A 20108-nucleotide genomic window follows, 5' to 3' on the forward strand; every position below is an offset into this window, starting at 1 on the left:
ATGCAAGGTGACTCATCTGGCTGCAGCTGGCCAGCCCGTGACATACACATTCTCAAACAGGCTACGCTCAGAGCAAGATCTCTTTCCTACAAAGGCTGTCCCAGCACGAAGCAATCTGAAATAACTGCTCAGGTTACCCTGAGGTCTCTCATTAAGATCTGGGAAGGGGTAGGGAATAAAGGATCATGCTTGGGTAGCAGTTTAATTGTGTGGGACACTCCTTTGCACAACCAAGACAGTGTTCTTAGGTGAAGTAAAACATCATCATGGGATGAAGTAGCTGAACTTCCCAGCTGACTTCTTGCTCCTTGGCAGTCTCAGCTCTGGAATAAAGGCACAACAGCCTCTAAACTGGGGCAACGAGACGTCACTTCCGAGGAGGGCTTTAGAGATCCAGGAGCAGAACAGGATGAGGCACAAAGCTGTGCATGCTGCAGGCTGGAAAACAAGCAAGAAACGTGGCCATTTCCCATGTGAAGTTTGGGTAGAACTTTCAGCAACGTCTGCCCTTTCTGTCAGGAGGGGGAGGACCGAAGTGCATGCAGGGGGAGCGCACCGAGACTGCAGAGGCCGAACGTAATCCCCTTTTCTCTGTTGTGGGAATGGAAATGCCATGCTTCTCCTCTTGAATTTCAACTGCCAGCACCGAGCCTGTCTGGTGGATTCTGGCCGGGACACCCAATCCCAGGGTAACTGGATAGTGTGCTGAGCGGCAGCAAATGCTGGGAGCTCTTGACCTGGCAGGCCCCCACCCCCTTGTCAAACTGCAAAGAAATCTCCCTCCTGCTGCTGCTGAAGGATGAAACCAGAGAACTGTCTGTTTGCAGCTCTCAGACAAATTGCCATCATTTGAAGTTCCCATTTTTTTCTACCTCCTGACCACTCTCCTTCCCTGTGGTTGATATTTACCCCTGCAGAGAGCAAACAGATACCACAGATACTTGCTCAGGAGAATGGGAGGGTGGAGGTGCTATGGGCTTTACCTGTAATGCTGTGAAACAGCTGAATCTTATTGAGACCTCGCAACACTTACACACACCCCACTATATAGATGAGGATACTTCTGTATTTCTCGCATCCCTCCACTAGGAACAGCAGAGAGCTTAGAAAGGCAGGAAGTTGGCAAGATCAGTAAATATAAAGCACTCATAAAATAACCTGGGTTAGCCTTTTCATGCACAAAAGAAATAGAAGAATTTATATGCTGATATCTTGGACCTCGCATGATTAGAAGCATTAGGGAAATAGGAATCTCCCCTTCTTGGGGGTGCAAAGCTCTCTTTTCTTCAGGACTTCAAGATAATGTATCCTCTCTTTCCCATACAAAGGGCTTATTGGCTCAGGACTCTATCTTCCCCTACTCTGAGCCTGGGGGCAGGGTAATTTGGGATAGGGATAAGCACAGAAAAAGCATTGGTCTGGTCATTTTAATGAGTCTCTGACTTAGCAAGCAGGACTAGTAAGTAGATGATGAACCTACAGAAATGGAAATTGCATGATGGACTAGTGTTTGTGCAGCTTATCACGTGCATCTCATCCTTAACTTATTCTTCAGTTCTAAATTGCACTTGTGAAAATCTGAATTAGTCATGTGCCCTGGACTATCTAACCTGCAGCCTGCCTTTGAATTCCATACCATATGCTCATCTCCCAAGCCTAGTGCTATTAGAAATCCCTTGTCATAAAGATGTCTCCCTATTTCCCCCACAAATTACACTGTTTGAAGCAATATTCAGTCCCGTGCCAGTCACACTTTACATTTTCTATCTTATGACCATTCAAAGCTAGAAGTGGGATTTTTATACCATTTCAGAGAAGCTGCAAAATTTCCCTCTTTCCATTGACACTCAATGTTTGTTTTCACACTTGAGAGATCACAAGATATTGGACCTTAAAATCTATATACCTCTGTGATGTCCCCATTTATTGGACTCCTCTCTAAACAGTTGTAGCCTTTTCATTTCAGATACCTACCTCATTTCTCCTGTAGTTTCAAATTATTTTGTACTTCCTGTCTTAAATAGTGTTACTGGCCACTCTGAAACAACTGCTACAGGGCACTTCATATGTCTCCATATTTCACAAGTGACCGAGAACAAAAGCAAAACATATTTGGTACCCTTCCAGGACTGCAGACACCACAAGAATACAAGTCCTTGCTGTTATTTTTTTAGTGTGCTTTGTTGCACTTAAAAGGAAATGTGTATTTAGAATATAGATTACATCAAGTAAACCAAAGAGAAGATTAAAGGCTCTATCTAATGAGGTGACAAAATATTAGAATTCTTATTCCAGGATGGTGATAGAGAGCAGATCTAGTGTGGGCTGTATTCTCAGCTGGTGCAAACCCTGACATCTCCATTGACTTCAGTAGAGCTCACCAACTGAGAACATAAGTCTGCTCCCATTACATCCACATAGCACGAGCTCTGCTCTCTGTATTCTCCAGACTTGCTGATGATGGAAGACTTAACCTCTCTACACTGCTGAGGCTCATTTCTCTGTCATGTGCAGCACTGAAAAGCTGTGCATGCAACTGACAGCAGTCTGATAAAACCTGGGTACAGGGCCCTTCAGAAGGCAGCTGGGCCGAGCCTTGGTGCTCTATTCTGAGCTCAGGCAGGGATTTCAAAATCAAGGGTGTGATATATGGGGAGGCCGTAGATGTTGCCTGATATCCTTAAAACATACACACACTCCATTTTTTTACACCAGTAGATGCATGTGAAACGTATCTTTCCTCCTTTAAAGCTTACCTACATCTCTTATTCTGATCTTGTGGAAAGCATTTAGCAGAACTGATTACATGACAAAATATTTCTCAAAACTAAATCCCTGATCTACAAATCCTTATGTTTTGAGGAAAGTCAGACCCATGGCGTTTTCACAACTAGTGGCTTTCCAAGTTTCAGCCAGACTCGGACAAGCTGGCTCCAACTAATCTCTAGATCAGTGGTCCACAAATCATGGCCTACTCTAAAGAGTCTGAAAAAGGTAACTGAGAAAATCAAGCTTGCTGCCATTAGGATAAAATCAACAAATGAAGGGCACACACCTGCACTGGAATTTTTCTGGAGTGCTGAGAAGACAAACACCAATGCTCTACGTCCTGCTGTTTGCAATTACAGTATGCTATCCTGAATACAGGAACTAACAGGATACAAATGCTCTGGCAGTGTAGTGCTGAGCTCAGGATAGATATTGCCGATAAACAAATTAACTAATTGTTTTAACGAGGCTGCCTCCAAGAATTCCTGACAATAATAATAACTCCCTTGTTTACCATAATTCATTGTGATAGCCTGAAGTCTGCCCTGCTCTCAGAGGATCTGGACCAGCCAAATACTGTCAGCCAAATAAAGAGAATGGAAGCAGGTCACATACCTGTGGAGAGAGGCCATTGCTAACAGGATTCATGTGGTTGGCAGGAGCTGCAGCATTCATGAAACTGTCTGAGTAGCTGGAGAAGCTGTGTCGGGCCCCATAGGCAGAGCCGGTGTCGGCAGCAGCGGCTGCGGCAAGCCCTCCCTGGTGCATGGTGGATGGCGGCAGGGGCTGGGGTCTGTGCACAGTGCTTCCCCCATCTGCGGAGAGATTGTTCAAAGGTCAACCAACAGTCGTGGGGTGGTATGGCTGGTGCTGCGCAAAGCATGGACTGGTAGTTTGGCTGTCCTGATCTCAGCTTCTGTGTCCTACCATCAAGGTGTTCCAGGTGAACACAAACATGACATGTGACAGCACAAAATGTGTAAACCTGGGACGAAACGTCTGAATTTTCTCTTATTTTTCCTCCAGACCAAGGGTGCAAATTCCTTTGTAAAGGCCAAGGCCAAAGCCGGCTAGAATTAGCAATACTCCTAGGAAAACCACAAAGGAAAAGGAAGGGAACCACAAAGGAAAGCCTATACCATGCTCACTTCGGACTGATGTGCTCTTCATTTCAAATCTGAGCAGGACAACAGTCATGAGACACACTGGTGTAGCAGAAAGGTCCATGAGACAGTGGGCAGGCCAGATCTGCCTGTTCTCCAGAGGAGAAAGCAGAGTCTCCAATGACTTGAGGCAAAAGCTGGCCTCCCCAGCTAAAGGAAAACCACCTACCTGTTACAAGAATCTAAGAGGAATGTCACAAATCAGAAAAGGAGGTACCAATGGGATGAGTTAGGGCAAGGGGAGAGCAGGAGTGCAGGTGAAGGGATGCTCACCTTGGGAAATGGTGGTTGTTGGGTAGGTGGAGTCCGGCAGTTGGTACGGGGGCAGCGTTGGCATTCCTGTGGGTGGGAAGCCCCCCGGCAGCAGGTGGTTGAAAGCCGCGAGTTGGTTCGCTCCTGCCTGCTTGCGCCATCTCGCTCTTCGGTTGCTGAACCACACCTGAGACAGGGACAGGAAAAAGTACGTGTGACTCTCGGAGCAGCTGTCCTATCACACCTAGACTGGGTTACAGCATCCTGAGTTACAGCACTGGTCAAAAACAGGTTCAAATTGCTGCCTGATATTGACTTTGAGAATGTTGGTCTCTGTTCCTCAGTTTCCTTTCTTTCAAGTGACAGTACTACCACTGCTCTGTTTCCTGGGTGAAGACACATGCATTTAAAATTGTGAAAGATACTGTTAAGAGCATGGGAGGGTGCTATCAGCAGTAGGGTGAGACGAAGAGGAAAAATTTAGCTTGTGTATTCTGAGACAGTCCATACCAAATAGATGTGTTGCTACCACCTGGCCATTCTGCCTTGTTATCTGACAACTATGTGAATTATGCTGAAGGATTATGTACCATAATAGCAACACGGCTGCACTGTTAGGAGGGATAAATAGACAGATTAGCATCATGGTTTCTATGTTAGACAAGCTAAATAGATAGAACCAGACCGGAGGGAATACAAGGTTTTCTTAGCTTCTCTGTACTGCAGCAAATCACTGTTGTCTGTATGCTAAGACATGCTCTCCTTGCAAGAGGCACTGCAGTGTGCACTAGCATTGTACTGCAGCCAATTTAAATCTCCATGCATTAAAATAAACTCAGTATTAATGCATGTGCAAAGCCAAGCTCATGTTTCCTACAGTGCTACTTTACCTGTAAGACGCTAGGAGAGATTTTTCTAAATGCATTTGTCTGCCCTGATGTGTTTTATCATGAGCAATCTCCCTTCTGGATAGCGGAAAGGGCTTCTCAAGCTGTCTCTTGGGCTTGGTTTACTTTATTTAATCAGAGAGGCTCTCAGGACCGATCTCTGTTTGGGGTTCAGAAGTATGCGGATAAGCTTTCAAGCCAGATGAGAATGCAGCTGCTGGACTTTGTGAGGCCTAAAGGGCTAGGAAACATGATTAAATTTCACAGCAACAAGAAAAAATGGAGCAAAAATCAAGAGCGTAAGACATTCGGAGAAAAAAAAACCTCCATCAGGCTTCCAAGCTGCTCAACGTCAGATCAGAAGCTGGGGTTATAAGGGTTTGAGGCACTGCAATCCAAACTGTCCCCACATCTTGTGAACCAAAACAAAACTCTCTTCCCTAAACATAATGGAATCTGAGTCCAATGCTCCGACATGATCCAAATCTCAAAGTGGGAGTCTTGCTCTGGCCTTTAAATTGAGTCTCTCTGTAAATGCTCACTTCTTAGCTTGCCTTTTTCTTATTGGCACCTGTGGGTATGTATATTCACTCAACAAGGCAACCTGTTTTCATTTAGAGATTCTCATTTAATGGAGTGTTGGCTCCAAGTCCACACACACTGCAGTGCTGCTGCAAAAACAAGCATATGATGAGCTTTATGCACAAATTCCTTTGAGGTTCTCTAGATCACAGTCTATTATTGCTCTTTGGACATGTTACTCATCTAACTAGTGTGCTTTAAAAACAGTTTGATTCAGACCCGCTAATGACAGCTGTGTGTGACCTGCTGGCAATGGCCTTGTCCTGGTCAGTCCTTCAGTTCTTGCAGTTATTTACATCCATGCACAATGAAAACAAACAAACAAAGAAAAAAGCCCAGTTTTCTTTGGAGGAGCTCATCTAAATTAACCTCCCTGAAATGTATACAGTGCTGATGTCAGGTCCTTGGCACCCGATGTGCCTCTTTACAGACCTGTTCCTACTGCACTGCGCTACTGAAGCAGCGTAACCTCTTAGCACCTTCCAAAAGCGTGACAGAAATAGGTCAGCTTACATCCGATCTGCATTGATCAACAGAGTCCATGCAGGTCAGAATCTCTGTGCTCATTTTTGGCACCATAAGTCGCTAGCAAAATCTAGGACAGAGTTAGGGAGAGAAAAATGAATGAACATCAAGGTCTGTAGCACTTTATAACATTTTTACACAGCCCAACACATGGCACAGTTTCTAGGAGCTGTGAGCAACACAAATAAAAACCTTTCATTTGCCCTGCTCATAAAAAGTGGATGGTCCTGTCCTTTTCTCACACGTGCAGGAATTTGTTAATTCATGCACATTAAGGATACACTACGCATCTTCTCCTCTCATATCATTTGCTTTCACTTGCACAGTTACGGACATAAAAACTTGTCAAGTATTTCTATTAACCAGAACACCAGGAGATATATATACCTCCTCTCTTCATAGAAAAGGGCCTAGCCTGTGTCTGGAAGAGCTCCCACTCCAACAAAGATCTCAGTGCTGAGGACAGCATAAAAAATTCAAATAACCAAGGACCTATGAATCCAGGAGTTGGGAGGGAAAGAGAAGATGAAGTCCAAGAAAGTAAAAGCCATTCTGGTGATTTCTGACTCTTTCCCAACATCAGAAAGGGTGGGAAAGTTCCTTTTTATAACCAAGAGCCAGATGTTGGCAAATCCACTGGGGATTAGAAGTTCAGAAGAAACATGTGGAGTGAGAAGGTCTAGTATAGGACTGGGTTCTCCAACAACATCTCCACGCGTACTCTGGTTTCCCTGTGGTGGTTTGTCAGTCGGCTCGGCTAACATATGATCAAAACACAACTTTGGAGAGATTTGCACTGTATTACATTACACCACATGAGGTTAGTGCTGCCCATGCACCAACACACGTATCTGCGTAGAGTTCAAATTCACACCTGTGTGTATAACTCCTCCCATCTTGCTTCTCCACATCCACTTGAGGGTGCAGAGCTGCTATTTCATTTTATTTTATTTTATTTTATTTTATTTTATTTTATTTTATTTTATTTTATTTTATTTTATTTTATTTTATTTTATTTTATATTTCATTTCATTTTTAAGGGAGATAAAAGGATACATTGGATCCTTTTACAACCATGTCGTGTTGACCAGAAAGGCCTCTGCAGGGGCCATTCTTGGGGTGCCCTCCAAACTTCAGTCTGCAACACACAAGGGTATGGGAAGAAAGGAGGGAATGCTATTTTGCATGGCATTGGACTACAACCAGAGAAAAAGTCAGTTCCTAATTATACGATGGGATCCTTGTATGACTTCAGGGAAGCTTTGCTTTTCCAGATTGAAGTCAGTGGAAATATTACTTCATTCAATAAATTTTGGTCCTTACACAGTCCATGCATCAGGTTACAACTTCTACAGTGAGGATAAAACCCACGTTTTCACACATTTTAATTTATTTCAAGAATCAACCACCTGAGTCAGAGGCTCTCATTAACTGCCGGTATGCGCCACACCCAGCACAATGAGGTCTGTGTCTCAGCTGGAGCATCACAGCAAAAGGAATAATAAACAATAACGATAGTAAATACATTTGCAACCAAATGTGATTCACAACTACATGCTGCAGTGCACTGCTTCCTAACGGAGCCTGGCTGGAGAACGCAGCCCCAAATACACTGAAACCTTCCACAAAGAAATTGATAGGATTTATCTTCCCGTGCAGAGGAAGGGACATTTCATGGCCCAAACAGGTTGATTCTGCCCCTTACTTATAACCCACAGAAAAAAAAAGCAGATACATTCCAGCTAATGACGTTAGCAATTCTTTCCCTTCCCCCGCCTTAAAGGTGGCTCAGGCCTTTATGCTTATAAATCATTTTACTGGTAGTTAAAATATAGAGGCTAAAGCATCTAACTGTAATGCGAGGCGCACTTCAAAGGGAACCTGCTTTCATTTCACAACAGTTAAGGTTTTATCAGCCACTAAAGATTCCCCCTGCCAGAGGATACTGTTACACCATGTTAAGCCCAGGGTGAAGGCTACGTCTGCTAAACCCAGACTGGTGGGAAGAAGATGGGAAGGGGAAGAAGTTTTGAAGCTGCTGGTCTGCCTGTGGAGATGTTGTTTGAGAGGCTGCTGGGGCAGAATTGCACAATTACGGTTGTATGCTGGGACCAGGGCAGCCAGCACTTGCAAAAAGGACTGTGTGAAGAACCCAAGAGCAGAAAAACTGGCACTGCAGAAACCTGCTGCTTCTTAACAAGACAAGTTCTTCGCAATCATTTCTCTGTGCATAGCAAAGAGATCTCGTGCTATTTAAATATGCTGCTTGCCAAAGGTATGGCAGTACATGTATAATACAGGTCATTGAAGGCAACAGTTCATACCTGCTAGAGATATTTGGGGCTTTTGTCCCCATTAATTGGCTTCCAAAAAATGCATTATATAGACAGGAGATGTGTTACATACACTGCTCAGCTCTGCTGAGGGCAAGTGCATAGATACAGAAGTGCCTGTATGGAAAACAACTTAAAAAATTACGTCCTAGAAGGTTCTTCATGTTCATCCTCCCAGTCAGAGTGGGTTTGGGGCAAAGGTTAGGGCACTGGTTTTTATTTAACATGAACACTTGCACCCAACCCTGCCAAGGGCTGGCCCGAGATGTCCCAGCCACTTGTTCTCAACCAGCAGAACAGTGGAGAAGGGCTGCAGAGACAGCTGCCTGCCAGGATGGGGCTGGACTGAATTATCCCTGCAGCCGCTGAGATATGGGTCAGCTCCCACAATTTGTCAGACAAGGAGAGGAAAGGAAGGTCAAAAAGAGCCTCCTGTGGGAAAGAAAGCCTGTTGTGTTCCTGCTCAGCCTAATCAGGACTTGATGTTGGAGAAAGATGGATGGGATAAATGAGCTCATAAATGGAAACAGGGATGGAAAAGCCAAGCCGTGCCCTTGCTCTCCAGCAGCATGGAAGCAAACATGTGTTTGCTTTCACAGGCCCAAGAGGCTGCAGAAACCAGGTGGAAAAGAATCATCCATCCCAAGCAAGCACACAAACTCCACCAGAATCTGATGAGGTCTCTCCCCAGGCTGCATGGGGGAGGCTGTGCCAGGTCAGGTTCTCCCTGGCAGCAGGGCAGGTCCCTGCAGTGCCTCCTCACCTTGTCCACACTATCATAAATGCTGCAGACCCTGGGCTTTCTAGGCGGCTGATGCAGTAGGCTTTCAGAGAGAGGAGCTCTAGCAGCAGCACTGATGAGAGACCCAAGGTAGTTACAGCTCCATCCTAATGTCTTCCCAGGCTGGAAGGGCCAAGACATTACAGTGAGATGGGGTCCTGCAAGGCCCTACAGCAGTTTAGTGATGCCAGGTGCTAAGGGGTGCAAAAAACAGACATCAGGGACATATGAACATCATCAAGGCTATTGAGATAATTCTTTACAAAACAAGAAAAAAAGCCCCTAGCAGTGCACAGATTTTAGGCACACAGATTTTATCTGTGCGTGTAAGGATACAGCAGTATCTGGTGACACTTTGGCTCAGTGCCCAAAACACTGAGCCTCTGTCACTTGTGGGTGATACGGTTAAGATAAATATTAAACAAGGTTAGTGGAGCAGAACAAATGATTCTTCACAAATGAGATTATCCAATGAATTTAGCCTATATTTCTCCTGGCATATCCCTGTTCCTGAAGGTGTTAGCTATTTATAACATTCTTCTGAAGAGTTTGAACAGTTTCTGGTAAATGCTTTTTTTTTTTTTCAAACTGCTTTTTATTCAACAAACCATTGTTGGCAGTGAAATATTTCTTTACGGCACAAGTTACTTTACTCTTGCAATATTATGTATAGCCTTTGAGTAGCTATCCATGAATTAGTTGTGACATAAATGCTTCCTCAACCAAAAAGCCATCTCTACCTTTAAATGATCATCACAGTATGAACACCTTGTAACTGCTGATAGATTGCATCCTCCAGACATGGAAACAGGAGGCAGAAAAAATGGAGCAGGTCCGTCTGTCCACTTCTGTGCTGAGACATCCTGTCTAAGCCCATGTTTGAACTCATGGCTTCACATCTCCAAACCCAACGCTGACCAGTGATACAGCTTCACCAGGGGGGTTGGACCCAATGATCTTTTGAGGTCCCTTCCAACCTCTACAATTCTGTGATTCTGTGATTCACTGTTACGAGGGAGTTCATACTTATAGAATATATATATATATACACACAATTGAATGACATAGCTACTGGATTCTGAATGACTGTTTGCTGATGCTATTGCGTTTTCCAGATCTATTTTTTACGTACTGTGATTACTTCAAGTCGTAAGAGAAAATTCTGTTAAATTAATAAAACCTCTATTTTATTTATCTGCTTATCTTTATAAACTCTGTGTCTGAGGGTGAATGGGACTTCTGGAAGCCTGAAGACATCTGGATGACTTCAGTGCTGCCATAAAGCAGCCGCAAGACTGTGCATTTTATGAAGTGCTCTCTCTGCACTTGCTCACTTGCTTCTTAGATGGCCCAATTTTAATGGTGTTTGAGTTGCATTTAAACATTTCAGAATGGGCTTTGATGTTCACACCTCACTGAGGTGAATGAGATGTTGGGGGAGTAGATTTCTTGCTGCTGTTGTTTGCCTGGATATAGACTGGGCTTTAGCAGCAAACCAGCAGCACGTTGAGTTACACTATTGAGATTTTCTTTGCAAGGAAAAGCTATGAGCCTTTATAATAACTTAAACACTATGGGAAGGGGCTTAAAGCTTAACAAACCCTTGCAATGCCTACCCCTGATTATTATAAACGTTCTCCATTATTGACCAAGCTGAATCTATTACAGTGGTGCCCCAGTAAATAGAAAGCCTCCTCAGCTGGGGAGGTTGAGGACAGCCTGAGCACCATGCGTGCTGGTTCACGTGCTCACTTCACCTGGCACACACAAGGCAGCAGCTCTGCTAGCATCAGAGCTTCAGCGCAGGGCAGATGAACAAAGCGTGTGAGAACCATTTTGGTCCACCTTTGTTGAACTGGAAATTTTGGGATAAAGGTTCTCCTCATAAAACCTCTCGGAGGCCCTGTTTGTTTTTAATACAATGGGACAGACACTCTGCTGCTATAAATCAGTGCAACTTCACTGACTTCCATTTAGACCAGCTGAGTGCTCAGTGTTACACACAACGGTTTCATCCAAGGCACTGGGACCTAGTTCATTGCTTTGGCCTCTGGGCCCTCTTGCCTTTGTAAGAAAAGTAAATTGTTACCACATTGTTTAGGCGATCCCCTTTTCAGCTTGTGACTGTGAGGGTGGCAGTTCTGCCCCTTGGTCCAAAGCAGACCAAGAAAAGCAGAATAGGACAAACAAGCAAAACCCAGAACTGACTTGTCTGAATCTCAACACCAAAATCCGTGATTTTTCCTAAAAACCACTTTTTACTGTATCAAATGGATTCCTCCATCTGCAGAAGCCAGCAAGCTCAAAGGAGCACTTTCTGACATAAAGTACTCCAATTGTTTCCTACAGGTTCCCTGCCACACACGTACAAACCAAGCTGGTCTTGTCAAATTATACAGCAAGTCCTGAAGTTTGTATTCATTCCAGTTGATTTCAAGCAATGTTTTGCTAGAAGGACTACAGGATTAAGTTTATCATCTTCATCTTCAGTAAATTTCATACTTAATGAAATAATGCTGACTCTCTCTAGCAAGATGCCCTTAAGGCTGATGCAGCTGGGACTTTGTCCCCCATGAATGGGACATTTCTATTTCCAAGGGTGCTGGTCACTGTAATTCTCCTACAAATATCAAAAGTGCTGATGCTTTTCTAAGGAAGTCCATAGATGTGGGCAAAGGATGTGCTTGCAATTTCAAGAGATCACCTCTGGCTTTAGGAAAATTTAGGTCAAAAAGGACTTGCCACTGCAGTTTGGATATCTGAAAATTTACTTTACAGTTTGTTTTAATTTATTTTTTTTTCTGTCGCAAGTAGATGGATCAAGGGCTTATTTGGAGGATATTAGCTGGGGCAAGAGTGTCGTTGGTTACTCTGCAATCCAATTGCATTTCTGTTTATAATTCAGGCTGGACGTGAAAGAACAGCAGCAACACTGTGAGACATCCAGCACCGATTCACTAAGTGAATGAAAACTTACAAGCTGGGTTGTACGAGGCTGGTTACCAACCTCTCCCTCTCATCATCTGCATCCTTCTGTAGCAGGATCTCCCTTAGCCGCATCCAGGGAAGCATCCAGACCCCACTGCCATCTCAGCAGCATTCAGCCCTTGCTGGCTTTACCTTGCGGAGCCGCTTCCTTTCAGCTGCCTGGAACAGCACGCTGCCCTCACCCTGACCTCCCTCGGGAGCTGGATGCCGCTTGGCACCGCGCCACGGGTCTCTCGCCGTGCCTGGCCACACGCACCGGCAGCACTGCTGCGGTTCTCACGGGCCAGCCACCGCAGTGCCAGGGGCTGTTCTCGCAGCAGGCCATCTAGCTGGGCGCTCTGGGGCGCGAGAGTGCGGTTGGCCCCGTGCCGTGGAAAAGGAGAGTGCCAAGCTAGGCTCTGCCAACGAGAGCTCCAGCTCCCAGCTCCTCCGCACGGCCTCTCAGTGCCCCAGCTGCTGCCAAAAACACGGGGCAGCTGTTGTGTCATAACCTCATCGCAGCTCTCTTCACAAGAAATGTAAACGAGTCGGACCCTCAGGAAGAAAGAAAACATTCCCAGCCGACCTTTAAGGGAGGGGGACTGCCTCAGAAGGGCCAGTTTGGACACTTCTCAAAGAGTTTGGGAATCCAAACACCAGGCAAACAGCATTAGGCTCCAGCAGCTTTTCATGACTCCAGCTTATGCTCAAAGCTAGAGGAAGCCTGGCTGTCACCGCACCATCCTTCCACATGACGCCTTTGTAAAGCACCATCTCAAGGGCAGGCCTCTGACCGCAGGGACAGCTGGTGAAAGCACCGGGGTCCCCACTAGCACAGAGCAGAGAGAGAGCTGAGAAGTTCCCACGAAATCTGTGTATTTTCTGCATAGACTGCAGAGAGCTGCTGGGAAATGGGGGAATGGTGGTTTGAGCTCCTTCACACTGAGAACAGAATTGCTTTGTGAAAAAAATTTCAAGCAAAATGGAATGGAATTTCTTTTCTGGTGCTCCATTCGGCATGTCTGAGCTGCTGCAGCATGATCTAGAATATGGCTGTTTACTACAGTTTGAAACTGTGTCATAAAATACATATTATGTGAGTAGCCTAGAAATGCACCGAGATTTCAGAGACAGAATTGCTCTGAGCCTTTTTATTAAATGAAACATCCATTTTCTCCCAGGCAGAAATCACAATGGTATCCATCATAAAAATGATCAATAAAGCATTGGGTTGCGACTCCTGCTCTCCAGTTTAATTTTGTTATTGAAATAACGGTTTCTCAGTGCATGGAATTTCCTGGGAATTAATAACAGAGATCAGCATCACAAGGCACCCACCCCTTCTCACTTTTGATTTAATTCCAGAAAGTGCCCACTGCCTAGACTATAGGAACTAGAATTAACGTACTTGCATGCAGTATGCATGCTTGTACCCAGCTGCCTATGATAGGACCATCTGAATCACACTGAGAAGCTGCCATTTATTTTTTTGGGAACAATTTTGGTGGGTTTCTAGGAAAGCATTTTGAGATAATATTTTGGAGTCTGTCATGTCTGAGTTATTACAGCAGTAGGGTGAAGGGAGAGGGGCTGTTTGGGTGGGAACCTATGCACTGAGGTCTATTTGTGAAAAACATTTCCAGCATACACATTTCAAAACGACTTGGGATTGTGGGGCCGGTCTGGGGACAATTTATGCATGCGTTCTCCTTTGTTTTACCTTATATTCTTTTTGTTGATAGCGTTCAAATATCAAATTGAAAAAAGCACTGATGTTTGTTTGTGACTAGCCTTCAAATTACAACACATTTGGCCAAGCAGATACACAAATGGGATCATCTAAGAGAAGGATTAGTTTCAACTCGCTAGCCCTATGACTGATGTACCTGGTGTCTCTTCTGACACTGACACCGGTGCTGCCTCAAGAAGTCATTTCCACACTTAAATACGAATTTCTGACAAAACTATTTTCCTACTGAAAAATGCTATACTGACAAAGCTGAAACCATTTGTGAGAAATGGGTTGTTCTGAAAAATGTCCATTCTCTAGAAATACCAGTGAGAAGAAGTTCAAAATTATCAGAGAATCCCATTAAGGTTGTTTTTTCCATATAAGAACTTTAACGCTGTCAGTTATGTAGTTGCAAAAAAACAGTATAAAAACCCAGAATACACTGCAGATCAAAATCAAAGCTTCCATTAAATTCACTAAGTGAAATGCTTAGCTGTTAGACTTAATTTTAAAATCCATGAACACTTGGATTCAGCAACTTGTTTTCTGGAAGTGTTGAAATGGGACCATGCAGATGGGCAGGAATTTGTTCAGTACTGGACAATTTGTGTGGCCACATGAGTCAAGACATTGCCCTGCACAAAAACAAGTCAGTGGGAATTTCCACTGGTGGCCTCACTCAGCACAGATCTGGCACCATAATCCTGGTTTTGCGGAAATCCATGGCAGTCTGCGCTGTGTTTGGGATTAACCTTTTAATGTCTCACACCGTATGGTGTGTTGAAGCCTGAACACTGGAATCCCGCATCTAACCCACACAGACACTGCCGTGACCCTGCTAAAATATTGCTCACCCTCCCGTGATCTTCCTAGCAGATGAGAAATTGGAGCTTGGAAGTGCTCCCCCTCCACCTCTTCTTGTTGTTCAGCTTGTGGATTTTATTAGCTGTCAACGTGTCAAACTTCCACTTAGCTAGACAGCTGCAGGACTGGCCGGACTCTAAGGCCTGCCAATAAAGTTTAACAGAGCTATCAGCTTTTCATGTGGAGGAGATTACAGTACGTGAACACTCAGGTATCAGAGGGAATGAACGAGACCTAGGCAGGTTCATCTTTCATGTGGTAAAGCAGAGAGCTGAGCAGGAGAAAGAAGCAAGGAGAAAGTATGCACAGGCCTTCTTGTTTTTATTCAGTGCTGGAACAGTGATTAGCTCAATGGGATTGCAGTGCAGGGGTGGTGTTAATACACGACACAGTTAGAAAGCTGGGTAGCAACATCTGACCTCTGCTTCAGAGATGGGTTTGATCAAGGGACATGGCTGCACAGCAGACAGAAGGCACAGTTCCAGAAGATGGATGAGGAATGAACAAGCACCAAGGAGCAGTAAGGGCTACTCTCAAGTCTCTTTTGTGACCACGGGCCACCAAATACCTTTCATATGTCCACCTCCCATATTATATGCTAATATGATAAGCTTCTGCAGACAAAGTCTGTCTCTGGGTAGATGTTAGCATGGCCCTTAACACCCAGAAACCCTGGTCTCAGCCAGACCTACTGTTATTGCAGCTATCTTTAATCCAAAAGTGCACCTTTTGGCCTTAGAAACTCTTCTGAGACAGGAGTATGACTATAATGTGGTAGAAGATATCCTGCTGGATGGTGCATGTGAGTGCGTTTGTGTGTGTGTGTGGCTTTCCCCCCCCAAAAAAAAAAAAAACTTGATTGACTAATGTTTGTAGGTCCCGAGAGCCAGTAAAAGATCTGCTCTGATATCCAGAAAATTTTACAAGGGGCGGCAGGCTTAAAAGTGGTGGGAAGAAGCTGAGCCTGCCAGGATGTCAGAATGAGAAAGCCATCAGGAATGTGCCTTGGAGAACAGCTGCTTGTGGAGCCCTGGCAGAAACCTCCATGCAAGCTGCCTGGGAGCAAGTAGGGGGATTCAGAGATCACAGCTTGAGACAAGGGAAAGGTTCTCCTTATTTATTTATTTAGCTTTCCCTTTCTCTGCTCTCACCTCCCTCCCTTCTCCCAGTCTTGTCACGGTGAGGCCAGAACCCCTTGGAAAAAGAGAGAATCTGCCTCTGTTTTTGCACTCCCTGGCACTTCAAGGCTCTTCCCATCCTCCCTAGCATGTCCTCATCACAGCTCACACAATGCAGGTTTTCTCTTACCCCATGACAAGGTGTTACCTGAACTCTGCTCTTTCTTGAAATGCCCTTTTTTTACTTTTTGCAACTCCATTAACAACTTTATGTTCATCTACACAAGCAAGAGCAATTAGGAGTCGAATATGAAAAACAAAAGCGGGGGAATCCACACATTCCAACATTTAGTAGATTAGTTCCCTAAATTAGCCACTTTTCCCAGTCTCCACCTAACTAAGGTCCTGCATGTCTAGCAAATTAACACTCTTGCTGTTGAATACTCTGACAAGGCCTTTTGACTAAGATCAAAACTGGAAACAGCTTAAAGTTCACCAGATTCCCTTTTTGGTGTTTTTATAAGGCAGACCATGAGGGATGATGGATTCAGGAAAACCTGGCACCTCCCAGGAGGAAGCTGGAGGGATGTAAGGATGCGTCTGCTGCAGTGCTGTGACTGGCTTAACACTGGGAAAAGTCCTTAGCCAGGGAACACCCCAGGTGTGTGGGAGAAACATCCATGCCCAGACAGCTCAGGGAAAACAGCAGAAACTTTTGGCACTTTTGGCTTCTGAGCAATCACATCAAGCTCATTATCGTGAGAACCACAGAACAATAGCAAAAAAAAAAAAAAAAAAGAAAAAAAAAAAAAAAAAAGCCTGTTTTGTTCTGGAGAAGCAGGTTAATTGTCTGTGTCCCTGCCACAAGCCTGGAGTACTTTCCCTCCTCTCTCTGCCCGCAATTCAACTGTTGGCTGTGTGTGCAGAGAGCCCTGTGCTTAGCCTGAAACCTAATCACACCAGCCACACGGAGGACGGACTGCTGGGGTCTCCATTTCACTTCTTTAACCCAGCACAATCCCCAATCCCTCCCCCTTTCCTTCCCTTTCCCCAAGGGACTCTATTATACCCCCCGATCTGTTCACACTCCTTATCCCTCTGCATGTTTGCACACACTGCTGACCCAGCCTTTATCTGGAAGACATAAGGGTCTCTGTGTGGAGTTCCCACAAGGGCTATTAATCGTGTAGATGTCAGCGTCCCCCGGCTCCAAACCCTCCCTTCCTTCTCCTCCCCTCTTCTTCCCTCCCCCCGCCCGTTTTGTACTCTCTGGAGATCAGGGGGGAAAAAAAAGTTTTATGAAAATTCACACACACAACTTGCAAACTTTGCAAAATATGATCTGCTCCCCTGGGCAAGGTTGGTAAATGGTGTGATTTCTCCTAAAACACCAAATACAAACATACACACACGCTGCTTCCTCCTAGGCAAATGGAGGAATTTCCTCACACAGAAAACAGAGCTGAACGCCTTGCCAAGTTAGGGAAAGTTTGGCTCCTGGTCCCAACCTGGGTGGAAATCCTCCAGCTGGTACCTCTGCAACAGGCCAAATACAAATGGCATATCTGCAAATTCATGGGAACGTGGGAATCTACAGAGCTGGATTTTTGCCTCAGATTCTTGTGAATGGGGCTCCAGAGAAGAGGTGCAACCAAATCACCACCTTTCAGCACCCTCCTCCCCAGTGCTACCACCTCCTTCCCCAAGGTAAGCAAGAAGCTGTGCCACCAGGTTGACTCGCCATGCGTCGGTTCTCATTCTTACCTGAACTCGGGCCTCAGTGAGCTTGGTTCTCTGAGCGAGCTCCTCTCGTGTGTAGATGTCTGGGTAGTGGGTCCTTTCAAAGGCCTTCTCCAGCTCCTCCAGCTGCTCAGCGGTGAAGGTGGTTCGGCTGCGGCGTTGCTTACGCTTCAAAGGCAGGTCTGGTTCAGATTCAACATCAGAGCCTTCATCCAGCCTGTTACCTGGGTAGGAAAGAAGTACGAAATTATGTTTGCATGGGTAAAAAGCAATAGGGAGAAAGGCTGTTGAAACAGTTCGGCATGGCAGTAATCTCAGTTCTGTAATGAAAGTGTCCATCAAAACAAATTATCTGTCCCTGTGCAATATAGCTATCAGCTCTCTACTGCTACAGTAGTTTCCTTCTACTATTTTTTCCCCACATTGTAAAAAGACAATTGAACAAAATAAAATTTGTTTGCATGAATGAGATGGCTCAAAGTCCACAGTGGTTACAGTGAAAGAGCTTCCAGTTGTTGACTTATGTTATTTCAATAAATTTCCATTTTTAGTTTGGAATGACTGTTTTTAAGAGTTGCACATTTTACATTGAACATATGTAGAAACTGAAATGAGTGCACAAAGTTTTCAACACATGATGCTTTGGCTTTTGCAGCTATTTTTCTCTTGTGTTTTTTTTTAAGTATTAGTGTTTGATATTTCAAGTTTTTAAAGAATCTTGGGAAGAAAAGGAGAAATAGGAACTTTTGCATTTGGGAAAAATATGTCCTGCTCCCCTTCATCTTTGTGTTGGACTGCCCACAGGACACAGTTCTTCTTCTCTTACTTTGCAAATTTCAGTGGGCATTTTACAGAAGGTCAGACTCTTGAACAAAAGTCCTCCACCAAGCTCTATTTGTTCACCCATTTCCTCCACCTTCCCTTGCCCTGGATCTCTGCCCTTCCCTTTTCCCTACCTTCAACCCCAGGCCAAACCTATCCCTTTCTCAGGCCCTTTGCTTTTCTCTCTCCTCCATAGCCAGCCGATGATGCCAGCTCTTGTCTGAGCAAAATTAAGCAGGGCTTGCTGACAGTGAGTACTGTTTGCAGGGCACAGAAGGTGCTATCAAACAATAAACCCAAATAGAGCTGGAATAAGCCCAGTTCTGTTCCTTTTGTTATCCAGCGGTAAAGCAGAAGGCACTATGTTGATTTACACCAAGGCTACAGCCAGACCCATGGATTTTAGATGGGACGCACTGAGCACGGCGTTAGCTGCGTCCCCAGTGTTTGCGAGAAGCCTCTCAGGGTACAAAGCTGCAGTTTCAGAAATCTGTGCCCGAGGCTTCAGGTTATCGCTTCCCTGCAGTGCAGACAGTGATGTATGGAGGATCTCAGCTAGGATAAAACTTTATGTCTGTCTTTGGGACAGTGAAAAATATGCCAAGGGATCACAGCACTAGAGAACGAAGAACGTGATGTATGGAGCCTTTCAGCTAGGTGAGAGATCTGGCCTCTGCCACCTTAGGATCATAGAATCACTAAGGTTGGAAAAGATGTGCCAAGATTATCTGGTCCAACCATCCCACTACCAATGTTACCCACCTTTTCACTCACTCTCATGAAAATAAGAAGCTCATTAAATGTGCAATATTATTATTTTTTTAACCATGCTTGGCTTATCTTTCAGAATAACTGTACAAACATAAGACAGAGCTAAAACACCATGCTCACATTTATTTTTTCCTTTTAGGTAAACCTTTCACAATTTGGGATTAGAAGTGGGACTTACATATGCTCACCTTGACAATAAAGTTCCCTAAGGCTAGTAATAGTGCTTTGCAAGCTCTTTATGTTCAGGTCCTATGCTATCATCACCCAAAGTCTGCCTTTTTCTTTTCAGAGCTGGGAACGACAGCTGTGACTTCCCCAACAGCTGCTCAAGAATGGTGGCCGTTTGAGGAGGAGGAGGCAAACATCCCATCGGAGCTCACTTGTTTATACTGAGAAGATCACAAAATGCCACTGAATTCAGTTGCTACAATACAAAAATGCTTCTATTGTCTATTGGCTTCGCTGTGAGGACGCGATGTCAGAACCGAGTAACTCCAGTTAAGCAAAGCCATCACTTCAAAGCTCTCCCTTCTTCTAGCTCTGGCTTACCAATGCACAGTGTCTTCAGACACATCTGTGTTGTTAGATCAAAACCCCTTTATTTCTCACTGAAGGCAGTGAGAAATTCACTGTTGACTTCAGGGGACCAGCATCCGTCCAACATTTTAAAGACAGTTTTAGTGTACATAGTAGAAAATTGTTACTAAACTAGCTTTTTGGTTATGTCCATTTCCAGGGAAGGTCTGGAATCTCAAGTGGTTAAAAGGAACATCTGTACTTGAAAATAGCAGCCCTGCACATC

At 44.7% G+C, this 20108-nt stretch overlaps 1 protein-coding gene across 3 annotated transcripts in view; it reads right to left on the reverse strand.

Annotated features, from left to right (window-relative positions):
- PAX7 (paired box 7) overlaps positions 1 to 20108 on the reverse strand; it is a gene marked incomplete at both ends in the record, with an annotated part of 99319 nt that overhangs the window by 32455 nt on the left and 46756 nt on the right. For all 3 annotated transcript variants that reach the window (XM_082777223.1, XM_082777222.1, XM_082777224.1), the window contains 3 exons: positions 3385 to 3584; positions 4206 to 4371; positions 17738 to 17937. In XM_082777223.1, coding sequence (XP_082633349.1) covers positions 3385 to 3584; positions 4206 to 4371; positions 17738 to 17937 — 566 coding nt within the window. The remainder of the gene's footprint in view (positions 1 to 3384; positions 3585 to 4205; positions 4372 to 17737; positions 17938 to 20108) is intronic.

Source organism: Aythya marila (assembly GCF_965140915.1).
Source record: "Aythya marila genome assembly, chromosome: 21".
Taxonomy (NCBI): Eukaryota; Metazoa; Chordata; class Aves; order Anseriformes; family Anatidae; genus Aythya; species Aythya marila.